The 25,714-nt window shown below is 48.3% G+C and overlaps 1 protein-coding gene across 1 annotated transcript; it reads right to left on the bottom strand.

The window, feature by feature from the left end:
- Nucleotides 1-436: 436 nt before the first annotated feature.
- On the bottom strand, nt 437-25,714 carry GPR176 (G protein-coupled receptor 176). Its single transcript, XM_054400694.1, has 3 exons — nt 25,498-25,714; nt 3,811-4,063; nt 437-1,676 (listed from the first exon to the last, which is right to left on the bottom strand). The coding sequence occupies exons 1-3, from the start codon at nt 25,712-25,714 to the stop codon at nt 569-571; spliced, it is 1,578 nt and encodes a 525-aa protein (XP_054256669.1). The 3' UTR covers nt 437-568.

Genomic DNA, 25,714 nt, shown 5'->3' with positions numbered 1-25,714 from the left:
AAAATAAAAAGTAGATGTTTGGCAGATACTGGGAAGTGACTGAAGGAAGAAGTCCAGCAAAGGTCACTTCTAACACTGATCTGAGAAAAGGGCTGAGCTGAGAACAGTTGTACTTAAGAGTCACCTTCCTTCCTTAAGGGCTGACCAGAGCCTTGCTGTGCCTGCTTACAGCTTACCTATTCTGCATCTGGCTTGTGCTCCCTCCAGCCTTTCCTGTCCCAGGATTTGGACAGCCAGGCCACTTGAACACAAGGGGAGGATTCCAGTAAGCTGACTGCAGCAGTTCCACGCTTCCGCCACACAAAGTGTGCCCAAAGCCAGAGGAGCTTTGGGAAGCCCAGCCAGGCAGGTACCACTGCAGGGCTTTCCCAGGGAAATCAGAACCACCACCACCTGCTGCACGCAAGAATAAGGAGCACTTGTATTTACCATTCCCTTCTCTTTGTTTCAGTTCCATTTGGCACCAAAACCAATCAGCCTGGAACAAATCTCAGCGTAACGAAGATCCATGGGATCACACAGAGAGCAGAAGGTGACCCTCCTCTGTCACTGCCATCTGCTGCTCTTACTAAGAATCCACTTTGGGAAAGATGCTGACTTTATTGTTCCTGCTGATTTTCTTTTCTGCTTTTCCCCTGGGTTGTGTTGTCTGGATCAGCTCCTCAGGGGTGTTCCCCAGAGGAGGCAGGAGTCGCTTCTTACTGTTTCTGTTTTCTGAAAGCCACTGTGGAGGCAGCTCAAAGGGTCCAAACCCAAAGTGCATGGAGTATTTGTCATGTACTGCCTCAGCATCTGTGGGAACAGCTGGTGCCACCTGAGCAGCAGAGTCTGAAGCCGTCTGTGCCATCAATCTTTGAACCAAAGTTCCTCCGACCTCAGAACCACCAGCAGGATCTTCCTTTTGTGGGGAGTCACTGGAGCCAACAGATCTGGTCTCATTCTCCTCGTCCTCTGTTGGCTTGAAGATCTGCTGCTGCCCAATGTGGAACATCTCCAGCAGCTGGCTGCCCGAGCGCAGGCTGGGCTCCAGGCTCCCGTCAGCAGCACCCCTGGCACCGACAGTGTTCCTGCGGCTGTACCTGCGGTGCAGCTGCAGCACTGTCCCCAGCAGGCACCTCCGCACTGACCTGTTCACTGTCAGGAAGAGCAGGGGGTTGGCCAGCAGGGACACCTTGGGCAGCCAGATGGCCGTGAGCAGCAGGGAGCCTGAGACACGCGGCGTGTGGAGCATGGAGCGGTGGATCAGCAGGGCAGCGTAGGGCACGCTGCAGAAGATGAAGACGACCACCATGGAGAGCAGCATGGCCTGGAGCTCAGCCTCTCGCTGTGAGGCGTAGGGGATGGAGATGGTGTTCTGGGGGGTCCTCAGGGCGGCGATAATCACCTTCTTCTTCTGGCTGGCACTCAGTGCCCTGCGGATGAGGATGGTGAAGAGGAACACCACAGCCACCGGCACGATCACAGTGGTGATGTTGTAGGTGACGACGTAGATCAGGTGCCCCAGGGAGTAGCTCCAGGACTCAGAGCAGGTGGACATGGCATAAATATCAGACACATTGGTCACGGCGAGTGCTGGGATGCTAGCCACTACTGCGTGGGTCCAGATGTAGATGACCAGGTCTCGGGATTTGGCATCAGATATTTTTCTCTCCAGGGGGTATAAAACACAGTAGTACCTGTCAAAAAAATCACAGGTTACCAGGGATCCAAGGAGAGGGTGAAGCCTGGAATGAACATAGTGCTTTTGAGGAGCCTCTCAGCAGCTTTCTGAGTACCCTGTCCTAGATTCCTAACCAGGCTGCCAGCTTGCTTGCTTGTGAGAGAAAAAGGCACTGCCTGTGCAGGTCTAACAGCACTGGCAGGTGCTGGTGCTGAGCAAGCCTCTCACTTCCTGAGGCTGCATCCCTTTGGTTGATGTGGCTGAGCATGATTTTGAAGATTCCATCATTCACCTGCAAAGTGGACACCACATGTCAGCGGCCACGATGGAGTCACAGCTGTGTCACACTGGGAGGCAGACACAGTGAATGTGGACAGCTGCTTCTAGAAGGGTTTTGCTCTGGATACTTGCAGGAAGCTGCTGGTCACAAATGCCAGGAACCAACCTACTGCAGGTGCAATGGGGCTTTGCTGTGCACAAGCTCAGGCTGGTAAGGCCTTGAGCAGAACAGTCAAACACTGAACACTCTGTGTGCACCAAAAGAAGTCAAGTGCACCTCTGACATGCACTCAGACTTCAGGCTTGGTACTGCTTTGGACTTCTCAGATCGCAGGGTTTCCACGAGGGACACTCACCATCAGAGCAGCTTTAGTGGTGAAGGCCAATGGTTGCTGCTCCAGCGTGACACTGGCGTGCACCACATAGATACTGCACTGATCAAGGCAGTAACATCACAGGCACAGCCCTCCATCAGGGACAGAGTTTGGTTCTTTAGAGTTCACATGTTCTGTGGTGAGCCACACTGAAGGCCTGGCACATGCAAATCCACTGTGCCAGTAATGCAAAGTGCATCAAACCAGTGTCTGCCCTTCCCTGCAAACACCTCACTAACAGCCACTCTGCTGGAGCTGTGCATTCAGGTGGCATTAGTGACTTCCAATCAGCAGAACTGATGGAATCCAAACCCTCCATCCAAAGAGCCACTTTTGCTTGAAACTGAGCTTCCACATTGTCAGGAACAAGGGGGAACAAGGCAAGAAACTCCTAATAATATATTTATCTATAGCTTGGCTCTGCTTCCCTGGTAACATGACACAAAGGCTGTAAGGGTTGGGTCCTTCGGCCAAGGGTTATCTTCACCGTGGCAATGGTTACAGGCAGTTTGAGAACAGTATTGTGAAAAGATAGATCCAGAAGCAGCAGTAATACCCCACTTAGGAAAGGAAGGACCTTCCCAGGGACTTTAGGAATATCTCAGATACTCACAAGGCTGTTTGCTGCTTGTGGGAATTCCTCTTTTCATCCCTTTTTATCGGAGAATCCTCCTGACCTGCTCCAGCTGCTTAGTCCACACGTGTGGTGGGAGAGGACCCATGAGAAAGAGCTGGCTCGCTCCATAGCCCACCCTTCTCATGAAAGCCAGCTCCAATTTTTGTTGTATGTCACGAGGAGAGCATGTCCAAAGCCAGACAAAAGTAGGCACCAGGAACAGAGAAGGATCTGTTCCTTTGCCCAGACTTGTCCCAGCACCGGGGCTATGTCTTACCATGCCTGGCAGGGCACATGGCTTAGGGGAAGGGCTCATGTGAGTTCACTGACCCACAGACCTAGGTGGGGGAGGCGTTTCCCCCTGGCTCCCTCTATCCCAGCTTCTCTGCTTCCCCCATCCCAGCTTTGCAGGGTGGGGAGGGGCTTTGGCTGTACTGCCACACACACAGCTGGCTACATACACATGTCATGTTTGCAACCAAATCTACATTTCAAACTCCATACTGATGCACACCTGCCTCAGGCACAGGCAAGGGATTTCATCTTCCAGTTCAAAATGTGCACCTTGTCTAGAGCACTGCTTTCAAGTGCCATTACTGACCAAGAGTTCTTAACAGGAAGAAAGAGAAGGCAGAAGCTTCTCTGAAGATGGATCTGTAGGCTCAAAGTTCTCTATAAATATCCACAGCTGCCAGAGCACACTAAACACTACACATTTCCAACCTCACAGAGAAGAATACTCTAATACATTCCAGAGAGAAGCCACAGACCTCAAGCAAAGCACTGGAACAAGAGCAAGACCAATGTGGAAGGGAGAAAAGGGATTCAAAGGGAGAAAGAAGAAACAAGCATCATGGAATGTGGTAAACCTGTTCTCTTACCTGTCAAGAGCAATAGCTGGAAAACTAAGGATGGTCACTGAGCAGAAGACTTTGTGCAGGAACTTGGCAATTCTGCAGAAGAACATGGTATAGATCCACCAGCAGCAGTGTGGACTGGCACTGAGAGCAATGTCAAAAGGCACACAGACCAGGCTGGCACAGATCCCCGAGCAGGCCAGGTTCCTAATGAACCTGTTTGTGACAGACTTCAGCAATGACGTCCTGCAAGTCGACCACAGCACCATGATGTTACCTGCAAGCAGAGACAGGAAGGATAAACAGAGAGAAACCAAAGCAACCAGCCAAGCACCCCCCAAGCCCAACAGCAGTCATGGTAATGCACGTGAATGTTCCCTGGTCCTGCAAATCCAAACACTTGTGTAGGGTTTGCCAGCAGTCACTGCTTTGAGCCAGCACATTGTGCTAAGTAGTAATAGCTGTAACCCAGCTGACTGCAAACAAGCACTCTCCAGCTATCTCCTCCCAGCTTCTAGTGATGAATCAGGGGATTTCAGAGGCATATCCAAACAGTGGGGTTAGATGATTGACTCCTGCACTAAATGAGCCATCCTGAGTATTCAAATACACTGCAAGAATGCTACCAGGAAAGAGAAAAAGACTTAATAGAACTGTGTAATAATGAAGATTAACTCAGTATTAGTGTCTTGTGAACTCAATACTAGTGTCTGATGAACTCACTATTAGTGCCTTATCTCAAATGTCACCCAACACCTGCAGTTCTCAGCTTCTGCCACTCTAGGTGCAGGAGATGCAGACATGCACTCCATGGGCGCAGCCAGGCTGCCTTGCCCCCTTGCCTTGTTCTGCTCAGTGCAGAGCTTGTGTGTGAGCTGTTCTGCAGCAGCAGTAACTGCAGGGCAAGACCAGTGTAATCTGAATAAATGTAACTCTTCTTTCCTTTATCCCTCCTGGCTGTACTGTGCAGAACCATGAGATCCACCACAGCAGTTTCCAGCATAAAAACACTGCTTGGCAAGACAACTCCACCTCCTCTCCTGCAGCTGGACAGCAGGCGAAGTTCAGCCTCCTATCTTCAAGGAAAGTCCTTTCTGCAGACTGTACCAACCACCACATGCTGCTGCTGACAGTAACCAGAGCTCTTCTCAGCTGAGGGTAACTGCTTTAGGAAGTAGTCAGACCTGTCAGTGCTTTTATAAAGCACATACAATAAAAGGAAGCAGCATCTTAGGCTGGTGACACACAGAAAAGCAGCTGCAGTCCCCCACTTTTCTCCCTGCTGACACTACCATTTCTTGGCTTGATTTTGACTCTTACCAACAAAACCCCCAAGTTTTTATCTGCTGAGTCGAGTCTTCCTGTGGTTGCTCACACAAAATGCCAGCAAGAGCACACTCTTGGCAAAGTGTGTACAGGTGGCAAGGCCAAAGCCACACCAGCAAGTCAGGCTTAGCCTCTTGGAACAACAAGGCACAGCTTCAGCAGAAGCATGCAGGAGTCACTTCCAAACTGACCTCCCCAAGGCACCATTTAGGTCTGCAGTAGTTTGGTGTCATTTGGAATTCCATTTTCTGCCTGTGGTGTCAGGTGTCATGCAAATTCCCTTTGAGCAGCTGACACAATATTGAGTTGTGCATTCACCACCTGCTGTGCTGCAGAGAATGGAATCATCACCCTGTTTTGGCAGGTGCCTGACAACCTGTTCCACAGGCAGTTCTCAGTCAGCTGATTTAAAGTTTCCCGTGTTCAGTCAGTCAAACCAGTTGCTTTCAGGAAGATCTTAAACCCCTCAGTTGTTAAAGAAGTACTTCCCAAATGGCTATAATCTGTTACAGCAGTGCCTGGAGCAGGGGAGCAGCTGGAGTGCTTTTGGTTTATTTTTTTTTATTTCAATCTTCATCTAATTTGAATTGCACTGACTTTATAACCTGACTTCCACAGCAAGTTTCAGCTCCATTAGAATGAACCCAGAAGAAATCAGAGGTGCTTTCATTAATACTTCAGGAGCTGTTAGAGAACCCTTGAGCTATCTTTTGGGGTCCAACTCTTTGATTACTTCTACGAGTCATGTCACAATGTCATTTATACATCAGAGAGGCACAAGGTGATGACTGATCCTAAATGGAAATGGAAAAACCAAAGCATTAAAAAAAAAACAAGAAGGATTCTAAGATGTATCTCCTTAGCAAGGCCAAGAGGTAGTCGATCATCCAACCAGGACTGATGACTCCAAATCCAGGGAGACACGTTAGTGCCCTCAACTAACTGAAGTAAAGGGAACCAGATCCAGGTAATCACACTAAAGAAATACTTCTGCTGGTTTATTCTTGACCTTGAGAATAAGAAACACATTTAAAGTTCCAGGTCTGGACACCCTCTTCCAGCAAGAGAGTTCTGAAGGTAAAGCCAGGCTGTAAGACTGTCTCACATCCACCCCGAGACACCCTTGATGTGTGGCAGGAACAGTGATGTTCCAAGCAGCCAGGTGAATGCCCTGCTGCAGAGGGAAGGGGAGGTGGCCATTTGCACTCCTCTCCTTCCCTGGTGCTAGAAATGCAGTCAGCCACTCCTGTTTGGCCTCCACAAACTGCTGGGCACAGGAGAAGCAGCTCTGCACTGAAACCTAACACTGCCACAACTCTGCCATCTGATTCCTTGCATGGGTTTAGGACACCAACTCCCCATCAGCCACCCCTGTGCAGCATGAAATGTCACACTTGTGTTCTGCTGCCAGGTGCAGCTGAGGCACAGAATGTTTAGGTCTGTAAGAACGTTCAGTCAGAGCTGATTTCATGAGGATTTTCCAATACACTATAAATTGATACACAGCTGGAATGATGTAACCTCAGAGCTCCTACAGCAAATCAGTCAGAAGCTGTTCCTGTGTCAAGGGTGGAATAGTCCATTTAACATTTCAAGCCTTATTGGTAAATCATGTTAATAGAGAGAAGTAACTGACAGCTACCATGGGTAGATAAACGCTTCACAGAGCACCTTGTGCATGCACAAGAGCAAACCCATCAATGCAATACTAATGAGCTGTATCTGCATTACTCACTGCTGTTCAAGCACTGCTGTTCCATAGCCCAGCCCCAGCTCCTGACCTGGCAGTACAGAGCAGCAGGCATTGCCAGTATGGCAGGGGGGTTCCTCATTTTATATAGTTAAACCAAACAGAGCAACAGTTATTTCTTATCTAATTTGCAACATGTCTGAGGTTGCTTTTAAAAACCAGACAAGGTCCTTGGCCAGGAATTTGTGCCACATGGCTCATTACAGTACTCATGGCAGCCATGCAACTGTAGCTTCTGCAACATTCTGGAACCACAGAGGTGCTGGTGGCTCACAGACAACTCCCTTACAAAGGGCAGTGGAAGGTACTACTCACAGGGCAGTGTTTCTAACATGATCTGATCATAATACTCTGCCAAGAAAATGGAAGTGAAACACAAATTCCATAATGCCATACACTGAGAGAACTGTGGGATGAATCAAAGGACTAGTTCCAGTCCTTGGAAATGAGCAGACTGAATTGGGAATCAGTTTTGTATGTCCTTTTTTTGGTCATTCCACTGATCCCAAGCTGCCTTATGTACTTCTTAGTTGTAAAATAGTTCATAACTCACTTTCCTTTGCTGAGATGATAGAGTTTCTGTAGGACATACAAGGAGACTAACATTCTAAATAAACCTACTTGGAAAAGCTCCTGGGGATGTTGAAGGCCAGGCTGGATGAGGCTTTGAGCAGCTGAGTCTAGTTGAGAGGTTTGCCTGCCCGTGGTAGGGAGGTTGGAGCAGAGGAGCTCCGAGGTCCCTTCCAACCTGAGCCATTCTAGGATTCTATGAAAGCCAAAATGCAAACCTGAGCACTGAGACCACTTTTCATCCTTCAACAGGCCACTACCCCTGCCTTTGGCTGCCTCAGGACCAGTTTAGATGGCTACCTTACTGCCTCCTCAGCCCTGCTAAGCCTGTGAGGCAGGCAGCTCAGGGAAGCAGGACTTGCAGGTCACCTCCAGTTCTTCCTACTGCAGACAGCTGAGCAAAGAGGAGATGGAGAGTTTGCCTCCACTTCTTTAACCCTTTCATCAAATTAGTATGAGCAAAGCCTCTTACAAAAGAGGGAGGCCAGGTTTTTCCTCTGAAATACAAAAGGGGGAAACACAAGTAGAGAGGCAGAGCTTGCTCCGTGTACACACCACACAGGCCAAGGTGAAGCCCAGCTTTAGCCTCCTTGAGACACAGAGCACAGACTGATCTGCACTGCCCTGATCCCCATTTCAAATTCTCTCCACCACAAAGGGCCTAGCCCAAGCTGGCAGCAGACCCTTCTTGGGCTGAGAGCTCCTTCCTCCCCCAGCCTCTCACCACAGCAGTGTGGTCAGCATGAGCACCACCTCTGCACAGCCTACCGGAGGAAGCAGAAGGCGGCAGCTGCTTACATTTCCTGCTTCCTTCCAACACCACACTGGGATGGACACTGATAATGCAATTACCGGATTCATGCTGCTCTGAAAACAGAGAAACTGAAATGCAGTGCAACCAGCACTAAAATGATTCCCTTGCCTCTAACTTGTGTTTAGTGATTGTACCAATTTCATGTTGCTGGGGAACAGACCCCAGGCTGAAGAAATGCTTCCTCCTCTTCAGCCAAAAATCTATAATCTTTAGGTGATGTTTTGTTTCTAAGAATTCTTTTTAACACTAAAAGCATGCAGATGTACACAGGCTGTTGTCATGCTGTGTTTGTTAGCTACAATACACATTAGTGGCTACTCCTTTTTCTCTCAGTGTAACCCCTCTGCCAAGTGTTGTATTTGTGAACATTAACTCACTTATTAATTTCCCATTTCTACCCTACTGAGTTGTCCATGGCTGTTTGAAACTCTCTTTTCAATACCTATTACCACAGCTATATTGGAGCAGTCATGAACATTTCATGCAATTGCTCCATAGCTGAGGGGTTTGCCACTTTTCAGAAGACACAATAGAACAAAATCTCATCTGAAGGCATTTCAGTACAACAGCCCACGAGAACCACAGCTCTGCAAAGCCATGAGAGGCAATGATGGTAGGGGAGACAAGATCCTGTTTTAACCCCACAGCAAGAGCTGAGGGAGAAGCGGATCTTGCAGGCTGGAGACTGACCTCTCCTGGATGTGAGAGCTGCTCAGGACTCCTGGATCTGCGTTACTATTTACAAGAGCTCTTTTTCATCTGGGTTAGCACAAACCTGAGAGGACATTTGTTGCACTTACTGAAATGCAAAACAAAACTCAAAGCAGTATTCACATTTGTCTGCTCTGAGCCCTCTGAAGCTAGGCTCTGTGCCTCTGGGGCTGCTGCCATAGAGCCAAACGTTGCACTGCCACTGCAGTGTGTGCACAGCTCTCCTCTTCACTCGGATGCAGTAACAGTGCCCAGCTATTTTCAGAGGCACTTCCCAGCATTATCTGCATGACCCCCTTCACTCATGCTCCTTTGAACTTAATTTTCTCCTCTGGATTATCACTGTACTTGCTCCACACTGCGCTGCACAGCCTGCAAGCAGAGAGGCTGGAGGTGATTGCCTTGGTTTGCTGTTTAGTACCAGTGCCTGGATGGTCTGGAGTCCTCTGTTTTGCCGTTTGTGGACAAAACTGATTTACACTTCTGTGACCTTTAGCAGAAGATGCACAGGGGAACATAAACCAATCAAATATGCTTGGGAAATTCTCCTGTTCCTCGCTCTGCAGCATTCAAAATCAAATCCTGCCCTACTGCCTGGGCCAAGAGCGGCTGAGATCTAACCAAGCTAACTCACCTGAATTCAGGATGAGAACCTGGAAATAAACTAACCCGTTTGAAGACAAGCTCTTTTGGATGCTGAAGAAGTTGAACATTCACAAAGGCACAGAGTTGACAATGTTTTCTAAAGAACATTTCCTTTAGCCCGTATAAATGCAGAAAGTGTTTTAACACCACCAGACAGCCAGACCAAGATTGCTTTCTTAGAAGCTTTAGGCCACCCCAAAGTTGATTAAAGCCTGAGATCAAATCAAGGTTCCCCACAGCTTCACTGCCATGTACAGCACTTCCCAGCACGTTTTCTGGGGAATGCTGCTGCAGCACAGGTCTGTCACTTGGTACCCTCTGCTGACTGCTAGCACGTTGGTAGCACCTGGGACTGCTTTCACAAGCTGCTCTCTTACAAGCTGCTCTGGCAGTGCTCACCATGCCAAAAAGAACATTCTCCCAAGGATCTCTCTGCACTCAGGAGGTTTAGCAGCAAAGAGTTAAAATGAGCCATAAGGAAGCCCTCCCCTGTGGTTGCTGTCTTCTCCACAGATCAAAGTCATTTGCTGTAGCTCAGCTCTACATCCACAGCCAGGTTTCAGTCCCTATTCCAGCTCTTTACAGGCTTTGCAACTGTCAAGAGTTAAAAGGATGGTTGGGTTTGGATTTTTTTGCATGCTCTTGTGATGCATTGAGCTTATAATCAATCTTTTGGGAACCCCTGAGCAGCAGCAAATTGTTCCAAAGGCTCCTCAAGTGGTGGCAGAATTAGTGCACACAGGAGCAGTATCCAATTAATCAGAGCCACAGAAAGCACTCAACAGCCAGCAGGGATTTTCTAATTAAGACTCTCCTAATCCACTGTGAACCACTTCACAGATCAAAACTTATCTGAAAAACAACCCAGCAGAAGCAAAACAGAAGTGGGCTCTTAAAAGTGTGTGTGGTTTGTTCTCTTAAAACCAGAAGTATACCAGAATGTCATTCCTGGACTTCCCAGAGGTACAGCCTTGCCTCTGTCAAAGAGGAGAGGCCAGAAACTGCAGTCTGGAGCTGAGATCTGGTCGTTCCCTAAGTAGCCACCTTACCTTTGGAAGTGACTTATGCCCAGTTTTGCAAGAGCTGGTGATGAGTCTCATAGATGAGACCCCAAACCTGATATCCAGAGACTGTGAACATCCACCTGTACAGCTTCCCAGGGCAGTCAGGCAGAACTCACTGGGAATTCCTGGCAGATCCAGCTGTGTGGATGTATGTGCACATCACAACCATTTCTCCTCTACTGTTACCCTCATACACTCTACCTTCATTTGCTGCTTCCTTTGCCACCTTCATTTGCTGCTTCCTTTGCCACCTTCATTTGCTGCTTCCTTTGCCTTTTGGCATTTAGAATTCTACATCATGAGCTCTTCAGATGACTTCAGAGTAACTTAGATATTTTGAAGGCTTCCAGATGCTGGGGAAGCACAATTCCAAAGACCAGCCCATAATGCAAAATAGTCAAGCTCATCTCAAGTTTAAAGCTTCACTAAAGTTATTAAGCCAGGGAAGAAGAAAAGACCCAGTACATTAGTTCAGGACACAGCTAAGGAAAGCACCCTAGGAACAAGAGGCATTCTAGACATGAAGTAAATTGCCATGGCAGAAAGCAAACTTACACAGTCTGGGCTAGTCTGAGCCCAGACAGCCTAGACAGAAAGACCAGAAATAGGTTCTGAAGTTTTACAGTGTCTGAGCGCTTTCCATCCGTTGCCCAAAGGCTTAAACACAACCAAAATGATTCCTGGAGGCCACAGCTGGTGGCAAACGTGGACTTCAAAGTTACTTTAGAGAATTACAAAACCAAAGAAGAGAAAGTGAGAGAAAGGGGGAATGGGAAAAATTCTGCTCGATGGTGAAGAGGGAGGAAAGGCAAGAAAGTCTCAAGACAAATGTCCTCCCATTGGTGTCTTTGCCAGTGCAGCAGGTGGTGATGGTGAAGATGAGGAGGCTGATGAGGCCTTTCCCTAGTAAGAATAGTCCTCTCCATCAGGACCCTCTCAGATGCCCTGTTCCCCACACACACTTCCAGCAGCCCAGGCACTGCTTGGAGCAGCCTTCATCAGGTGCTGGGGCTGCAGATCATTGATGCTAGGCTTCAGGTGCCTGTGATCAGCAGGTGCTTGGCAGACACTGGCAGAGCTGTGTCCTGCTTTGATGCTCACCCAGTCCTGCTCTCACTCCAGTGTTACATGAAGCTCAAGGTTACCAATAAGAGATTCTCAGGACCATAAAGTTGCCTGCTTTCTGAAGACAGCAGAAGGAATGGACAGAGACTTACCAACACCTCACCAGTGATGCCAAGATCCACGTAGCTGTAACATTATTAACAGGCTCCTCTGCATGGTCTTAGAAGAAGACTACACACTACACTTGATCTTAGCCAAAAGGCTGAGAAGCAGCCCCTTACTAGCAGTATGCATAGATAACAGAGGCTGGAAGGCTCTGGTCGCCCTTCCCAGACACTGCCACAGAGAATTTCTTTGGTTGAGATCCTGTCACATCCACTTTGCCCATGTAAGCTATGCTCTCAGTCACAGAGTAATCAATACCCCCTGGAACAGTCCCTGAGACAGCTGCTTATTGACATCTGACCACATTATGCTCTAAAGAAATGACTGGAGGGACAGAAGCCAAAGAGTACTTCAGTGGCTTGCAGCTCCTTTCTAACTTGAAGTGCAATTGTACTTTCTTAACTGCTGAAAACAATCAACGACTCCAGAGGCTGGTACCATGCCATACAGTATCAGCCCTTGCCAACTGCAGGGGTGTTTTAGTATCTCCTTCAACCAGATGCTTCTGTTCTGTTTTAAAATCAGCCAAACAAAAGGATGTCTGTGCTGTTCTACTACAGAGGCTGGATGCAGACAGACAAGTTTTGCTTTGCTGTCAGTTTATTGCTTTTTTCAAATTAAATTGCAGACAAAGAATACTGAACTTGGCCAGATCTAGCATTAGAGAACTGTACTAGATGGAAATAAGGATAATAGACAAAATTTTGTGTAAGTGAAGTAAAGGAACATTCTGTAAGCTACTACTGAGTGCTGCAGCTCTTTCTCTAAGCACTACAGCAATTCTGCTGCCCTGTACAGGGTGTTCCTTGCAGTGTTCCCTTTGCTATTAATGCAGCAGTGTTTGGGTGAAGCAGGCAAAATAAGAACTGCATCTTTTAAAACATTTTCTGATGGGGTTTTGGTGGCAGGGGAAGTGGCACCTGGAAGAAGCTTCCAGAAGCACCCCCAGCTCCACTTCAGACCTGCTTCTAGCCAAGCAAGCTGAGCCAGTCAGCACCTCTGCAATAACATATTTAGGAGGGGGGAACCTCTTGGGTCAGTTGCTTTGTTTGCAGGAGTGGGACTTAGAAGAGACAGCCATGTGGAGAGCCAGGTTGGTGAGGAAGGAGGGAGGAAGGCAGCCTTTCACCTTCCTCCCTGTAGTGAGATGGCAGGCTGAGCCCTTTCTGCCCTGCGCAGAATCCAATCTGCAGGCTCCAGAGGACCCCACATGGGAGCAGGGGACTGATCCCAAAGAAGTCTGCAACTGGGAGAAGCCCCTGCTGCAGCAGTCCATCAGAGAAATGATGCAGTTCTGGCATGAGAAACACAGAAACACGAGCAAAGTAAGGGCAAGCCAAGTGCCACAAGGCATGCAGAGATACGAGAGGGCACACAAGAAGCATTCATATTTTATCAGTCTTCTGGAAAGGTGGAGTTCTTGCAAGAACTGCTTTGACAGACAAGAAACTAAGTCAAAGGTGGTAGAAAAAGCAGACTAAAAGTAGTCTGTGATCCAAAAAAAAAAAAACAAAAAATTACAGGCTGGTTTTGCCCCAAGAGAACTGGCAGAAGAGAGGCAAGGCTCACTCTTGTCAGGAAGCAAGCCAGGCTGTCTTCATGATGGAGGAGAATGTCAGCTCCAGTGCTGAATATCAGAACTAATGCAGCTCACAGCAATCCCCAACAACAGCAGAAAGGCATGAGCAGAGAGTAAGACAATTAGTTCTCACTGCTGCTTTCCTGACTGCCATGATTGCTACTTACATCGTCACAACCACCAGAGGCCTCCCAGTCCAGGGTATTCTCCTTGCTGCAATGTGTCTATGGAAGCTGTCTGACTGCAAGGCACCAATTCTTACCCCTTTCCAGCTGCTAAATCTAATTTAAAGATGCTAAAAATAAAGAGGGCTCACATGTAACTTCAGTGCTCAGAAAGCAAGAGTCTGTCCGTGCTCCAGGGACTGCATTTCATCAGCAGTGAAAGGAAGAAGGGTGCAATACAGTCACTCCTGCTCTTTCTGCCATTTGCACAGTCTAGCAGTGCCCAGCCAACCACAGAGTGTTTTGAGAACCCCTCTCTTACTGGGTATCAAGGCTGCAAGTATAGGAAACATAAACACTGAGAAGTCTTCCAGTTCAGCTGCTGCTTCAGTGACCACCTCTACTGGACACCAAGAATGCAGAGTCATTTACATTCCGTGATTCATAGATTCATAGAATGGGTTGGGTTGGAAGGGACCTTAAAGGTCATCCAGCTCCAACCTCCAGCCATGGGCAGGGACACTTCCCACCAGCCCAGGTTGCTCAAAGCCTTATCCAGCCTGGCCTTGAACACCTCCAGGCAGGAGGCATCCAGAGCCTCCCTGGGCAACCTGTGCCAGTGTCTCACCACCCTCACTGGAAAGAATTTCTTCCTCATCTCCAGTCTCAATCTCCATTGTCCCTTGTCTTGGCACTCCTAGCCCTTGTCATAAGTCCCTCCCCAACTCTCCTGTAGCCCCTTCAGGTACTGGAAGGCTGCTCTGAGTTCTCCCCAGAGCCCTTCTCTACCGGCTGAACCGCCCCAACTCTTGCAGTCTGTCCCCACAGGGGAGGTGCTCCAGGTGATGAGCCAGGTGATGAGAGCACAGCTTGGAGCAGCTCGCTCCCTCCAGCATGGCTGCTGGTGTGCACCTTTGTACATAAGTGCCTGTACAAAAGCCATGCAGCAGTGACAGAGCTCACAGCCTGATCCCCCTCCAAACTCTTGTTCTGGCCTTTCTTGACCTTCAGCCAAGGACCACAGCAGGTGGAGCTGCCCATTGCATTCCCACTGCCACCACGGGCCCTGCAGGATACAAAGAAGTAGATCCAGAAAACAAAACATTATCTTGATCATGTGGGAGCTCTTCCTTCAATGTATGCAGGTTGTATATAACAGCCACTTCTGCTTTTCTCTGCCAAACACTCCACACTGGCACTCCCACTAGTACAGGGACAATCTACTGCATGATCTCCGAGCCTTGTCATACCCAGGCTACTGCTGGTGCTCTCTGCACTTGCAAGGGGCTGCCTTGTCTTTGTGTGCCAGTCTGTGCAGCTGCTCTTGCACCTATGCACACAAGTGCCTGGGTGGCTCCTGGGGATGTGTGCTCAGCCCTGCTGCAGTTGGACATGAGGACAAAGGGCTGCAGAAGGTTGGCCTCTATCAGCCTGTGCAGCACACCAAATTTTATCCGCGTCTTCTCTGGGGATGGTTGGCAGAAGAGCATATGGTTTTCTACAGTTTGGAAAATATTCCAAATAATTGGCAAACTTACTTATTCCAACATCATGCCAATAAAAAATTAACTATCCAACATGAACAGAAAAGAGTAAAAACCTCATTCAAGTGCCCGTGGTGCCTGCTGGAGATGTGCAGCAGAACTAACACCATCTAAGATTCTCCCTAAGGGCTTGGGTCCATTCATGGCTGCAACACCAGCCTCTTGCCCAGAACGTGCAATACAAAGCCCTGCTGTAGCTAAACTTTCACTGAGACGGCCAGGCAGCAGCTGTGCCTTGAGCAGATGTGACTCACCACGCCACCCAGCCACTCAATTAAACAGCTCTGCTTCGGAGCTGTCACTGCAGTGCTCACACGGGGACAGTAAAGTGACCAGGATCGATCAGTTTCACCCCTAACAGGGATCAGTTTAACCACCTCGACACACACAACGCTCAAAAACATCGCTCACCCATCGTCTAATCCCAGCAGCCAGCCCCCTCCCCAGCAGCTCCCTAGCACACGGTGTCTCCTGCACTCCAGACGCCAGCTGTTGCACCTCACACATTCCTCGACCAGCTAAATTATTCTTTTCTCAGCGCCTCTGCTTTAAAACTCGGTGTGCTGCTCAGCAGTCCCTCAGCCACAGCCGGCCAAGGAGCCTCTCCTGCAGCAAGACAGAGGTCTCCATGGCAACGGGGACCGTGGAGGCTCACACAAGCCCTCTTCACCCACTCCCCAAATTCAACTTTCCTTCTAAAAAGAGTTGCTCAGTAGTTCACCTGAGACGACACCAAGAGCACAAACACCTACTGCAGACAGGCTTTATGGAGGGTGCAACCTCACATCCTCACACCAGCCTGAGGCTTCCCCTTGCATTTCAACTTCAGCCACTCTTTGCTTACCAAACTTTCAGTATCAGCTAATCAGCAATAAAATTCCTCCATGCAAAGGAACACTTATTCTAAAACAATTCCAGCTTTTCTAAGAATGACACCAGCAGAAACAAGACACCATCCTTTCCCTCCCCAAGCCTCTCTTTGCTGCTTCCCATCAGATGGTTCTACCCTCAGTGTAGGCAGTTGGAGCTACTGCAGACATGTCCCTTGTCCTTCTGACTGTCAGCCTAGCCTTTAAATCGTCTACCTGCAGCCTTTTTCACTGCAAGAGCCCCTGCCTCATTCCTTACAGAGAATGCCAGTGGCAGCCCTCCCTGGCAGATGAGCTCCTTGTGCTAGCACACAGCTGCCTGCACAAACACCTTAGTGGGCTGCCAGTTGTTTAGGGTGGCAGTCCAGAAGGGAGCTATTCCTTTGTCAGCTGGGTGCTGCAACACCCCCAGCTCACATCTCTGTGCACAGAGGTCAGGACAGGCAGACGAAAGGCAGTTTCAAAGGCAGGGAGAGGCTGGAGCCAAAGAGCTCAGGAAAATCCTCAGGAGAAAGGGCAAGCCTGAAGCCCTGCCTCTTCCTGTGTTGCAGGACACCGGGGAAGTAGCAGAGGCTCACTTCTCACTTGGAAATCTGGTATCTTCTGGCAAAGGACACCTCTCCACTATCACCACAGCATGGTTTCAAACCAGGAGGGCACTACTCTAGCCCACAGTCTCCAAAGAAAATGCTATAACCACTAGAATGGAGCTCAAGCTGTATCAGAAATCCTCAGCCTTCCCAGTGACCTTTCTTTCTGTACAAGGCAGACTTGGGAAGACAAACGAGCAAATACCAAAGAGCCTCACCCCCCAAAAGCCCAGGTAAGGCACTGATCCACCAGGTCTGGGAAAACTTCCTGGATTTGGAATTATTTGGGATACTTTCTGTGCATTTTTTTTACTCACTGCAAAATGCATATTCAGCCTGAGGAGTGGATGCTGGCACTGAGGACACCTCTTCCTCATTCTCATTTCTATCAGTTGTCAGGTGTGGCTCTTTATTCCTGAATAATCTTTTTATAAAAGAAAGTATTCCTGCAGTTTCATCTACATGGCTAACAAGAGAACTGTGAACACTCAGGAAATCTGAGGAGCACAAGCAGGCTCTCAAACCTGGGAAATAATAACCTAAGAGAAACTACCAACCCTGGTAAGGGAGTCTCACCTAGGAGCAGTGTGACACCCAGCCCTGCTCCCTGCATGCAACAGGCAGCAAAAGCACAGCTTGGAGCAGCTCCCTCCTTGCAGCATGGCTGCTGGTGTGCACCTTTGTACATAAGTGCCTGTACAAAAGCCAGCATCAGTGACAGAGCTCACAGCCTGATCCCCCTCCAAACTCTTGTTCTGGCCTTCCTTGACCTTCAGCCAAGGACCACAGCAGGTGGAGCTGCCCACTGCATTCTCACTGTATTCCCACCGCCACCACCTGACAGTGCAGGCTGGCGGCATCTGCTCTTTGGAGACCCTGCTTTCTAGGGTCCCCTCCCTCTGCTTGCACTCAGCTGCAGCCACTCCCAGTGACTTCTCCTTGCCAAAGCTCAGAAGTAATACTCCCTCCTCCTCCAGTCAAAGGTTTGGTTACCATGCTGAAGTAATAATTAGTCTCTGCAAGTTGGTAAGTTCTAACAGGAAGAGAAAACTATACCTTGTAGAGCAGTATTGCCCTATTCACATATTCACTGCAAACCTGATCTCAAGAATCTTCTTTGACAGAAAGGAAGCTATTAAAATATACTCACTTTAGCAAGGAGCCCTGTGTCACCCCCACTCAAAAGAAAGCAGCTTTGGGTCACTGCTCTCTAGTTAAGTTGTCACCTCTTTGGAAGTCGTTGTCCACCTGGATTCTTTCTCAAGCTAGTGACAGCCACTGGAGTACCAGCAGTAACTATACATTCTTCTGAATCAAACAGCTACTGCTTTTTTCACAGTTACCATGTTCAATACTCTATTTTCAATCTGTTCAATCAGGATTGAATTGCAGCCAAAAACATGAAAGCTTTTTCCTGTCTGCATTCTGCAGGAGGGGGTTGAAAGAAGAAATTATCTCAATTAAAAAAATACTAGCAATTTCAGGTTACAAACTTAAATTCTTAACTCCCACCAAAAAAAAAAAAAACAACACCAAAAAAAACCAAACAACAAAAAAACCACCAACCAACCAGCCTAAAAACTTTGCCTTACCCCTCTGACCTCCGACAGAAAGATCTGAATTCCCTGTTTCTTCTGACTGTGAGTGTACAGTGAGAACCACACCAGCACTGGTGACTTCCCCTCTTTGCAGCCTGGCTGTTCTGCTGTGCATCACTGAAACGTATTGCAGTGCTGGTTGCAGCCCTACCACGCTGCACTTAATCCTCACAGCAGGCCCTGCACGTTAGAAGCCCAAACTGCCTGAGATATGCCCCCAAAAACGTCAGAGTGAGAGCACTGTGTGAGCTCCTTCTCTCTCTATGGTCTGCATGAGGAGAGAACAAACAAGACAAAATCTGTTTACACAGGACACAGAAGGGGGGAAATGGAAAACAGAAAACAAAACTCAGGAAACGCTTTGCTAGGGTAAAACAAGAGAACTGCAGTGCTGAATGATAGAAAATATGTCTCTAATGTCTTTCCCTTAGGGTCCTCTATGCAAATATGTCTGCACAACCAGATGCAGCTCCCAGCCCAGCAGCTGCTACAGCAGAAGGCAGCAGCCTCACTGCCCTGGCCCACTGAGCTCAGGCAGTCAAATCCCTGCAGCTGCCCCATGAGAACAAGACCTCTCCACAGATGGCAGAGGTGCAGACAGCCCAGCACAGTGAGACAGTCACAGCTACAGCACCAGTGGCCTGCACTGCTCTGGGACACACTGACCATTCTGATCACAACGAACCACATGAAACCAGGAGAAGCCTAACTGTTCTCCAGCAAGAGCAATCCACTTCCCATGGGCATGAGGATATTACAGAATTGCCTCCTCTACCACTCTAATGGCACTTGTCAAAGCTTTTCCAAACAGGTCCCTACACAATTAGCAACAATCTTCTTATTATTTAAAGATGAAAATATTTTTAAAGTTTCAAAAATCCTAGGCAGAACTTGATTGGTGCTGAAAGAGGAGCAGCTCTAGGAACTGCATGTAACATGGTGCTGGTGTTTGTATCCCTGGTGGAAGTTTGTATCCCTGATGGCCCTCTCCTACCCTGGCAATAGGTAGCAAGTGAACACTTGTGGACAGCTTCAGAAAGAAGACTGAAACAAGAACCCAGTGACAGAAAAACCTCCCAAAGCCCCTCATGGCCTCCATCTTCCAAGCTTTAGTCATGTGACAAGACAGTGGCTCTACAGCTAAATTTTCTTTTACCCTTCCTTTTATCAACCTCACATGAGCAGCCCCATCCCTTTGACTGCAGCCACAGGAATTAAAGACCCTCATCACTATCAAACACAACTGCAAATCATCATCTCTCTCCACCAGTGATCCTGACCTCATCATCTCAGCCACGTCCTTTTGATGCCAGGAAGAAGGAACTGGTCTGATGCTCAGGTGAGATAAAACAAAGCAGTTCCTCTGGCCCTTTCAGGCAGGAAAAGTATTACATGAATCAGGCAGAATACAGAGGGAACCAGAGAGGCAGATCTGTGCAGGAAGCAAAGCAGTCAGTCCCTGAGCAAATCTCTACCATCCTGCTTCTTCCCCTGGTGACTTCTACACCCTTTCAAAACAAGTTAGGACACACAAAGCTCAAATCTCTTGACAGCTTACACCCCACAGGATGAAGCCAACCACAGGGAATGAGCACTGACAGCAAGAGTTCCTCCTCAGGTTGCACTGCTCCCTCTGCATCCTTCTAGTGGCCAGGAAAATCAGCCAGCTCTCCCCATCACATCCTTAGCTCTCCCTCAGGTGTAAGGCAATGAAAGCAGCTGCATCACACACAGACCTCCAGCAGCTTAGCTTTCCTTTTGCTAAGCCAGTTAGGGCAACTGAGGGGCCAAAGCCAGCTATTCATGTGACACCTGACAGAAGCAGCCTCACTGCTTTGGCTGCTCCTTCCCTGCAGTAACTTTTCCTAGAAGCAATAGATGTAATGGTACTGTACCTGCAGAGGCTGCTGAGTGCAGCGCTCCTAAGCCCACACCAAGACACCCCTCTCCTTCTCTGGAGACTTTCGAAACCCACCTGGATGCATTCCTGTGCAGACTACCCTAAGTGATCCTGTTCTGGCAGGGGGGTTGGAACTGATGATCTCTTGAGGTCCCTTCCAACCTCTGATATACTGTCATACTGTGATACACAGGCACTTGGCACTGCAGAGCTCCTCAGGCAGTACCTCTTGAATTCAGAGAGTACCCAGTACACACGTGGACCAGAAAAGAGACAATGAGAGGCCCAGGCCTGCTCCTAGCTCTGCCAATGCACAGCACACTGGCAGCTGTTCTGTGACATGCTCCACATTCCCTGATCCAAGCACAGCTCAAACACTGCAGGCAGGTGCTTGCAGGTTCCCTCCAGCCCTGCCCTGAGTCAATAGTTCAAAGGCTAGGAAACGCCATTACTAGGAGAACTGCCACTACTGCTCCTGGAACTGCACAGGAAGACAGCCTGGACACAGCTTCCCAGTCTCAGATTTCCTTGGTATCCAACTTCATGCCTTTGGTAAGGGAGTTCACTGACATGGGCAGAGCATTTAAAGCTCCCCAGATGAATTCTGCAGTGTTGATGCACCAAACTAAGCATCACAGGCAGAAATGGCTTGCAAGTCTTGAAGGTCATAGAACCATAGAATTGTCAGAGTTGGAAGGGACCTCAAGGATCAGCCAGTTCCAACCCCTCTGCCATGAGTAGAGACACCTCACACTAGAGCAGGTTGCTCAGAGCCACATCCAGCCTGGCCTTCAAAACCTCTAGGGATGAGGCTTCCACCACCTCCCTGGGCAACCTGTTCCAGTCTCTCACCACCCTCATGGGGAAGAACTTCTTCCTAACATCCAATCTGAATCTACCTGTTTCTATTTTTGCTCCATTCCCCCCAGTCCTATCACTACCTGACAGCCTAAAAAGTCCCTCCCCAGCTTTCTTGTAGCCCCCGTCAGATACTGGAAGGCCACAAGAAGGTCTCCTGGGAGCCTTCTCCTCTCCAGACTGAACAACCCCAACTCTCTCAGTCTGTCTCCAGAGCAGAGCAGCTCCAGCCCTCTGCTCATCCTCATGGCCCTTCTCTAGACACATTCCAGCATGTCCAGATCTTTCTTGTAATAGGGATACTGCAAATCTTGTCTTTATAGAGGCAAATTGAGCTGCTACTCAGGTGTGATGGTTTAAAACTCTTTTTAATTTTTCTTCTCAAAGTTCAAGCAGAGAAAGCAAAAGAATGTAAATAAGTCACTATTGGGTGTAAGAATGCAAAATAATGATTGTTCTAAACACTTCCATTGGATAGATAGAAATGTTTAAGAACCACTACTCAAAACAAAGTTGGGGCAGTCGGAGTCTGAGTTCACAACTTGCTGGGCTTCTGTCTAGCTGCTGCTTCTTCTTTTCTGGCTGAAGATAACACACTGACCTTGGAAATCTGTATCTAACAGCCTCTCTGCTTCTTGACTCTGCCTTCTACCAGGAGGATCTGGGGGGAAGCCCCTTGGGAGGTACTCTCTTTGGGGGAAGCAAAGGGAGCTTGGCCGTGCCTTTTCTGTTGATTGTACGTATTTGTAATTGTTGTGAATTGTGTCTGTTTGTACAGATTCATTGCATTTCATCATAGATTGTAGATTTGCTTGTAAATACAGCTTTCATTTGCTTCCAGACTGAGCCAGCCTGGTTATTGTCAGGGGCAGGGGCGGATTTCAGCTCTCACACTGTTACAATACATACATAAACTAAACTGACCAAATTCCTCCTTCCAGTGCCTCCTGTCTTGGGTGGAAACCTCCTGGTAGGCTACAGTCAAAGGAGCGCACAGCAGCTAGCATTATCTAGGTCAAAGCAGAGAGCTGCAGATCTACCCCATCTTCCTGCTCCCTTCTTGCACATCAAAATCACAGGCAGCCTGCTAAGCAATCACTTCCACAGCAGCCATGCAGGACCCACAGTCCCACGAGCAGCTATTGAACACTGCAGTTCTTCAGCACCTCCCAGCTTCATTAACTCAGGACCAAGTTACCTGAAGAACTCTCACCTCTGCCTGCCCTAAGTTATACCTGATTTTTGGACTAAGAATAGCTTTATTCATTCCAAACACAGGATGATCTGATTCCTTACAAAATCAGAAGTTTTGAACAACAGAAATTCCACAATCCTTTTTAAAGACAGAAGTTCAAGAATCTAGAACCACTGCTATTGCTACCTAAAAGAAACAGATAGAATGTGTTGTGAAGGGACCATAAACAGCTTGCCTCTGTCTTGTCCTCAGCAGGTACCATGACACACTCCCCACAGCACTGTCCTTTCACAACACAGTGAAAAGCAACACAGAGATCTCTTCTGCTGTTGTAAGTCCTCTGCGGGTCTCCAATAAACAGGAGAAGAACAGTGAGCATCTCTCTCACAACTATCACATCACATCCTTCTGCACAGCAGGAACCCAAATTAAATCCACAGTCCTAACTCTGATTCTGCCCTCCTGCAGGACTGGACCTCCTGCAGGAGTGCTGCTTGTGTTAGACCCCCCAATTCAGCATCAGGACTGAGGCATGAGTGTATGCCTGCTCCCTTTCAAGCTGGAAGGAGAAATCCCTTCCTCCTTTTAAACAGGCAGCACTGCTTTATCCAACAGCAAAGTGACCTGGGCACAGTGTAGGCTGTACAGATTGCACATGCAGGATGCAAACTCACAGATCCTGCTCTGAGGAAGGTGTCTCCCATCTCAGGCTGCAGGGGAAGAAAAGGCCTAATTGTCTTTGAATGGCTTCCCCTCTGCAAAGGGGAACCAAAGGCTCACTGGACCAAAGAACAGCTCAGGAACACCACCTATGCTCTAAGGACTGTGGCAGAGAACAAATTCTGAGGGAAAACAATCAAAACAGCATTTGTGCAAGTGTAAGTGTGAGGTAGGCCATCAAGTTTTCCTTCCCTGCTGATGCAGACAGTGTGCAGCACATGCACAAGCAAAATTTCTGGCACTGGGCTTCAGCTTCTTTGTAGCTGTGCTTCCATTCAGCAAGGAGGGAATAGAACTAGCTTTGGGGGGGGTGACAGGGGAAGGCATTTTCAAAGGCTCTCAGGTTTTCAGCTGTGTATGGCAGCATGTGTCATAGATGTTCTTAACACGGTGCTTGGGGACAGCAGGAAGACTGACAATTAAGGCAGCTTCAAAAAAAAGTCATTACAATTGGTTTCCATCACTGTAAAGTCACCATGCCTGCTGCTACTTGTAATTGGGCTACTGTATTTTCATACTTTAAAGCAGACCATTTCCTTTCCTGTGCTGCACTTTGAAAGGCATGGACAAGTTACTGATCTGGAAGCTTCATTAGCCTCCCAGCCATCCATCTGCAGATAAACCCCATGTAGCAGCTCCTAACAGCTTCACAGAGTCTACCTCTTGAAAGCAAATTGCAAAAGTGCCAAACCATGACTTAGAGCAGCCTGGCATAAGGTATCTTTTGGTGGGGATGGCTTTTAAAAACTCCTAGCTGCTGAAGGTGTGGTTACACAGCAGTGTATGTTTCCTTCTGCAAATAAAACTGGAGGATCCACACTCATACGTTTGGACATACGACTCAAATGTATGGTCTTAAAGGTTCAAAACCCGAAAGACCTAAAACTCTGTTTTCATCTAATCTTGTTAGTTTTAGGACATTATTTGCTGGCTGTCAATTTGTGCCAGGTACTATCCAACACAGGGCAAAAGACATCACTTCCCCACAATACCTACATGCTAAATAGAGAAAAAAAAAAAAAAAAAAAAAAAAAAGCATGAAGCATGAAGATTACCCACACTGGATAGAGGAGTAATGAAAGCCAGAAGACCCTTGATTTACAGTAGAAACCAGCAAGCATATCACAGTACACTGGAGATTGTCCAGTTCAACCCCCCTGCCAGAGCAGCATCACCCAAGGTAGAATGCATCCAGGTGGGGTTAGAAAGTCTCCAGAGAAGGAGACTCCACAACCACTTTGGGCAGCCTGCTCCAGGACTCTGTCACCCTCACTGTAAAGAAGTTTCTCCTTATGTTGAGGTGAAATCTTCTCTGTTCAAGCTTGAACTTGTTGTTGCCCAATACCCAAGAGAGCTTGGCCCCCTCCACTTGACACCCACCCCTCAGATACTGGTAAGATATTGATCAGATCTCAGCCTTCTCTTCTCCAAACAGCCCCAGGGGTCTGTCTCACTTCACAGGGGAGATGCTCAAGTCCCCTAATCATCCTTGTGACTCTCCATTGGACTCTCTCCAGAAGGTCTCTGTCTCTCTTGAACTGGGAAGCCCAGCATTGCAGGTGTGGTCTCACCAGGGCAGAGCAGAGGGGTATCACTTGCTGAGCTCAGAGCTCAATGCTGGTCCAAGCCTATGCTTAGCAACTTCTTTGAATTATTTCAGTGGTATTAAATATTACCAAGAAGAAGCCAATATTAGAATAATTATCAAGATGACAGAAATAGATTTTAGCATTACTCAAGATCAGGAAAAACAACAATTAATCCTTGATAACAAGATCCAGCACCCATCAGCAAAGTCCTAAGAGAGATGGAGACTTTCTCAATCGAGCCCTGCGTGCACAGCCTCATCATTCCAAACAGCGAACTGGGAAGGATTCAGGTAGCAGTGGCATTTCACTGACATCCAGCTTCCTGACCTCCCATTTCCAACCTGCCTCACCAAAAGGCTTATTTTGTGTTTTGAGGGGGCCAAGAGATGCACGTGTATCCCTAACAAATCATACTACAGCCACTTAGAAAGCAGGCATACACGCGTTTGTAAAGTTGTGTGCCAAGAGGTGGCTAATTTACTGCCAGGTATCTAAGTGCAGGATTCCTCCCTTAAGGGTGACAAGAAGATTGCCCGTGGTCACACGTATCGACACTAAAAAGTACCTCCAAAAGATTCATTTAAAATCTGTGGGACACAAACAGAGAATTACTGCAGCATGAGCCAGAAACTCAGTAAAACTTGGGTTCCAACACCCCACGCCCTTTTCTGTGGTAAGAGAACAGATCTCACTGCAGCTGAAAACAAGGCTGGCATCAACCCCTGTTTACTTTTGCCCATTTCAATTCTGACAGCCAAGTTTACTTATACATACGCACATATGATGTACCGGTGCTCATCTGTGATGCACAGCATTTTATAGAAATATCTTTCTCACAGCGAGAACCCACTAGGGACGTGAAATCATACGCCCCAACACCTAAAAGGAAAAGTCGCTAAGGCAGCAAGCGACGCTGGTTACCGCGGGGTCTGCAGTCGCTGACCACACCGACAGACAAACCGCACCAGCAACCGCCCGCGGCCACACTCACGTACCCAGCAGGGAGCCCACAAAGATGACGACCTGCACGGTGGTGGTGAAGTGCCGGTAGGTCTGCTCCTCGCCGTGCTCCTCGCCCTGCGCGGCGCCGGCCCCGCTGCCGTTCCCGCCTTGCCACACCAGCGGCCCCGCCGAGGCGTTCCTCATGCCCAGCGCTCTGCCCACAGCCTGGTACGGGCCCTGCTCGCTGCCGTTCCTCGGCACCCAGCCCAT

This window comes from Indicator indicator, chromosome 4, assembly GCF_027791375.1.
Source record: "Indicator indicator isolate 239-I01 chromosome 4, UM_Iind_1.1, whole genome shotgun sequence".
NCBI lineage: Eukaryota > Metazoa > Chordata > Aves > Piciformes > Indicatoridae > Indicator > Indicator indicator.
This window is presented reverse-complemented; position numbering and strand designations above follow the sequence as displayed.

Excerpts from the sequence above, each read along its gene's own strand:
- GPR176 (XM_054400694.1), bottom strand. The coding sequence starts at position 25,714 with ATGGGCTGGGTGCCGAGGAACGGCAGCGAGCAGGGCCCGTACCAGGCT. Across the intron at positions 4,064-25,497 it reads CTTTGTGGGCTCCCTGCTGG|GTAACATCATGGTGCTGTGG; the intron begins GTACGTGAGTGT and ends CTCTGCTTGCAG. Across the intron at positions 1,677-3,810 it reads CCAGCTATTGCTCTTGACAG|GTACTACTGTGTTTTATACC; the intron begins GTAAGAGAACAG and ends TTTTTTTGACAG.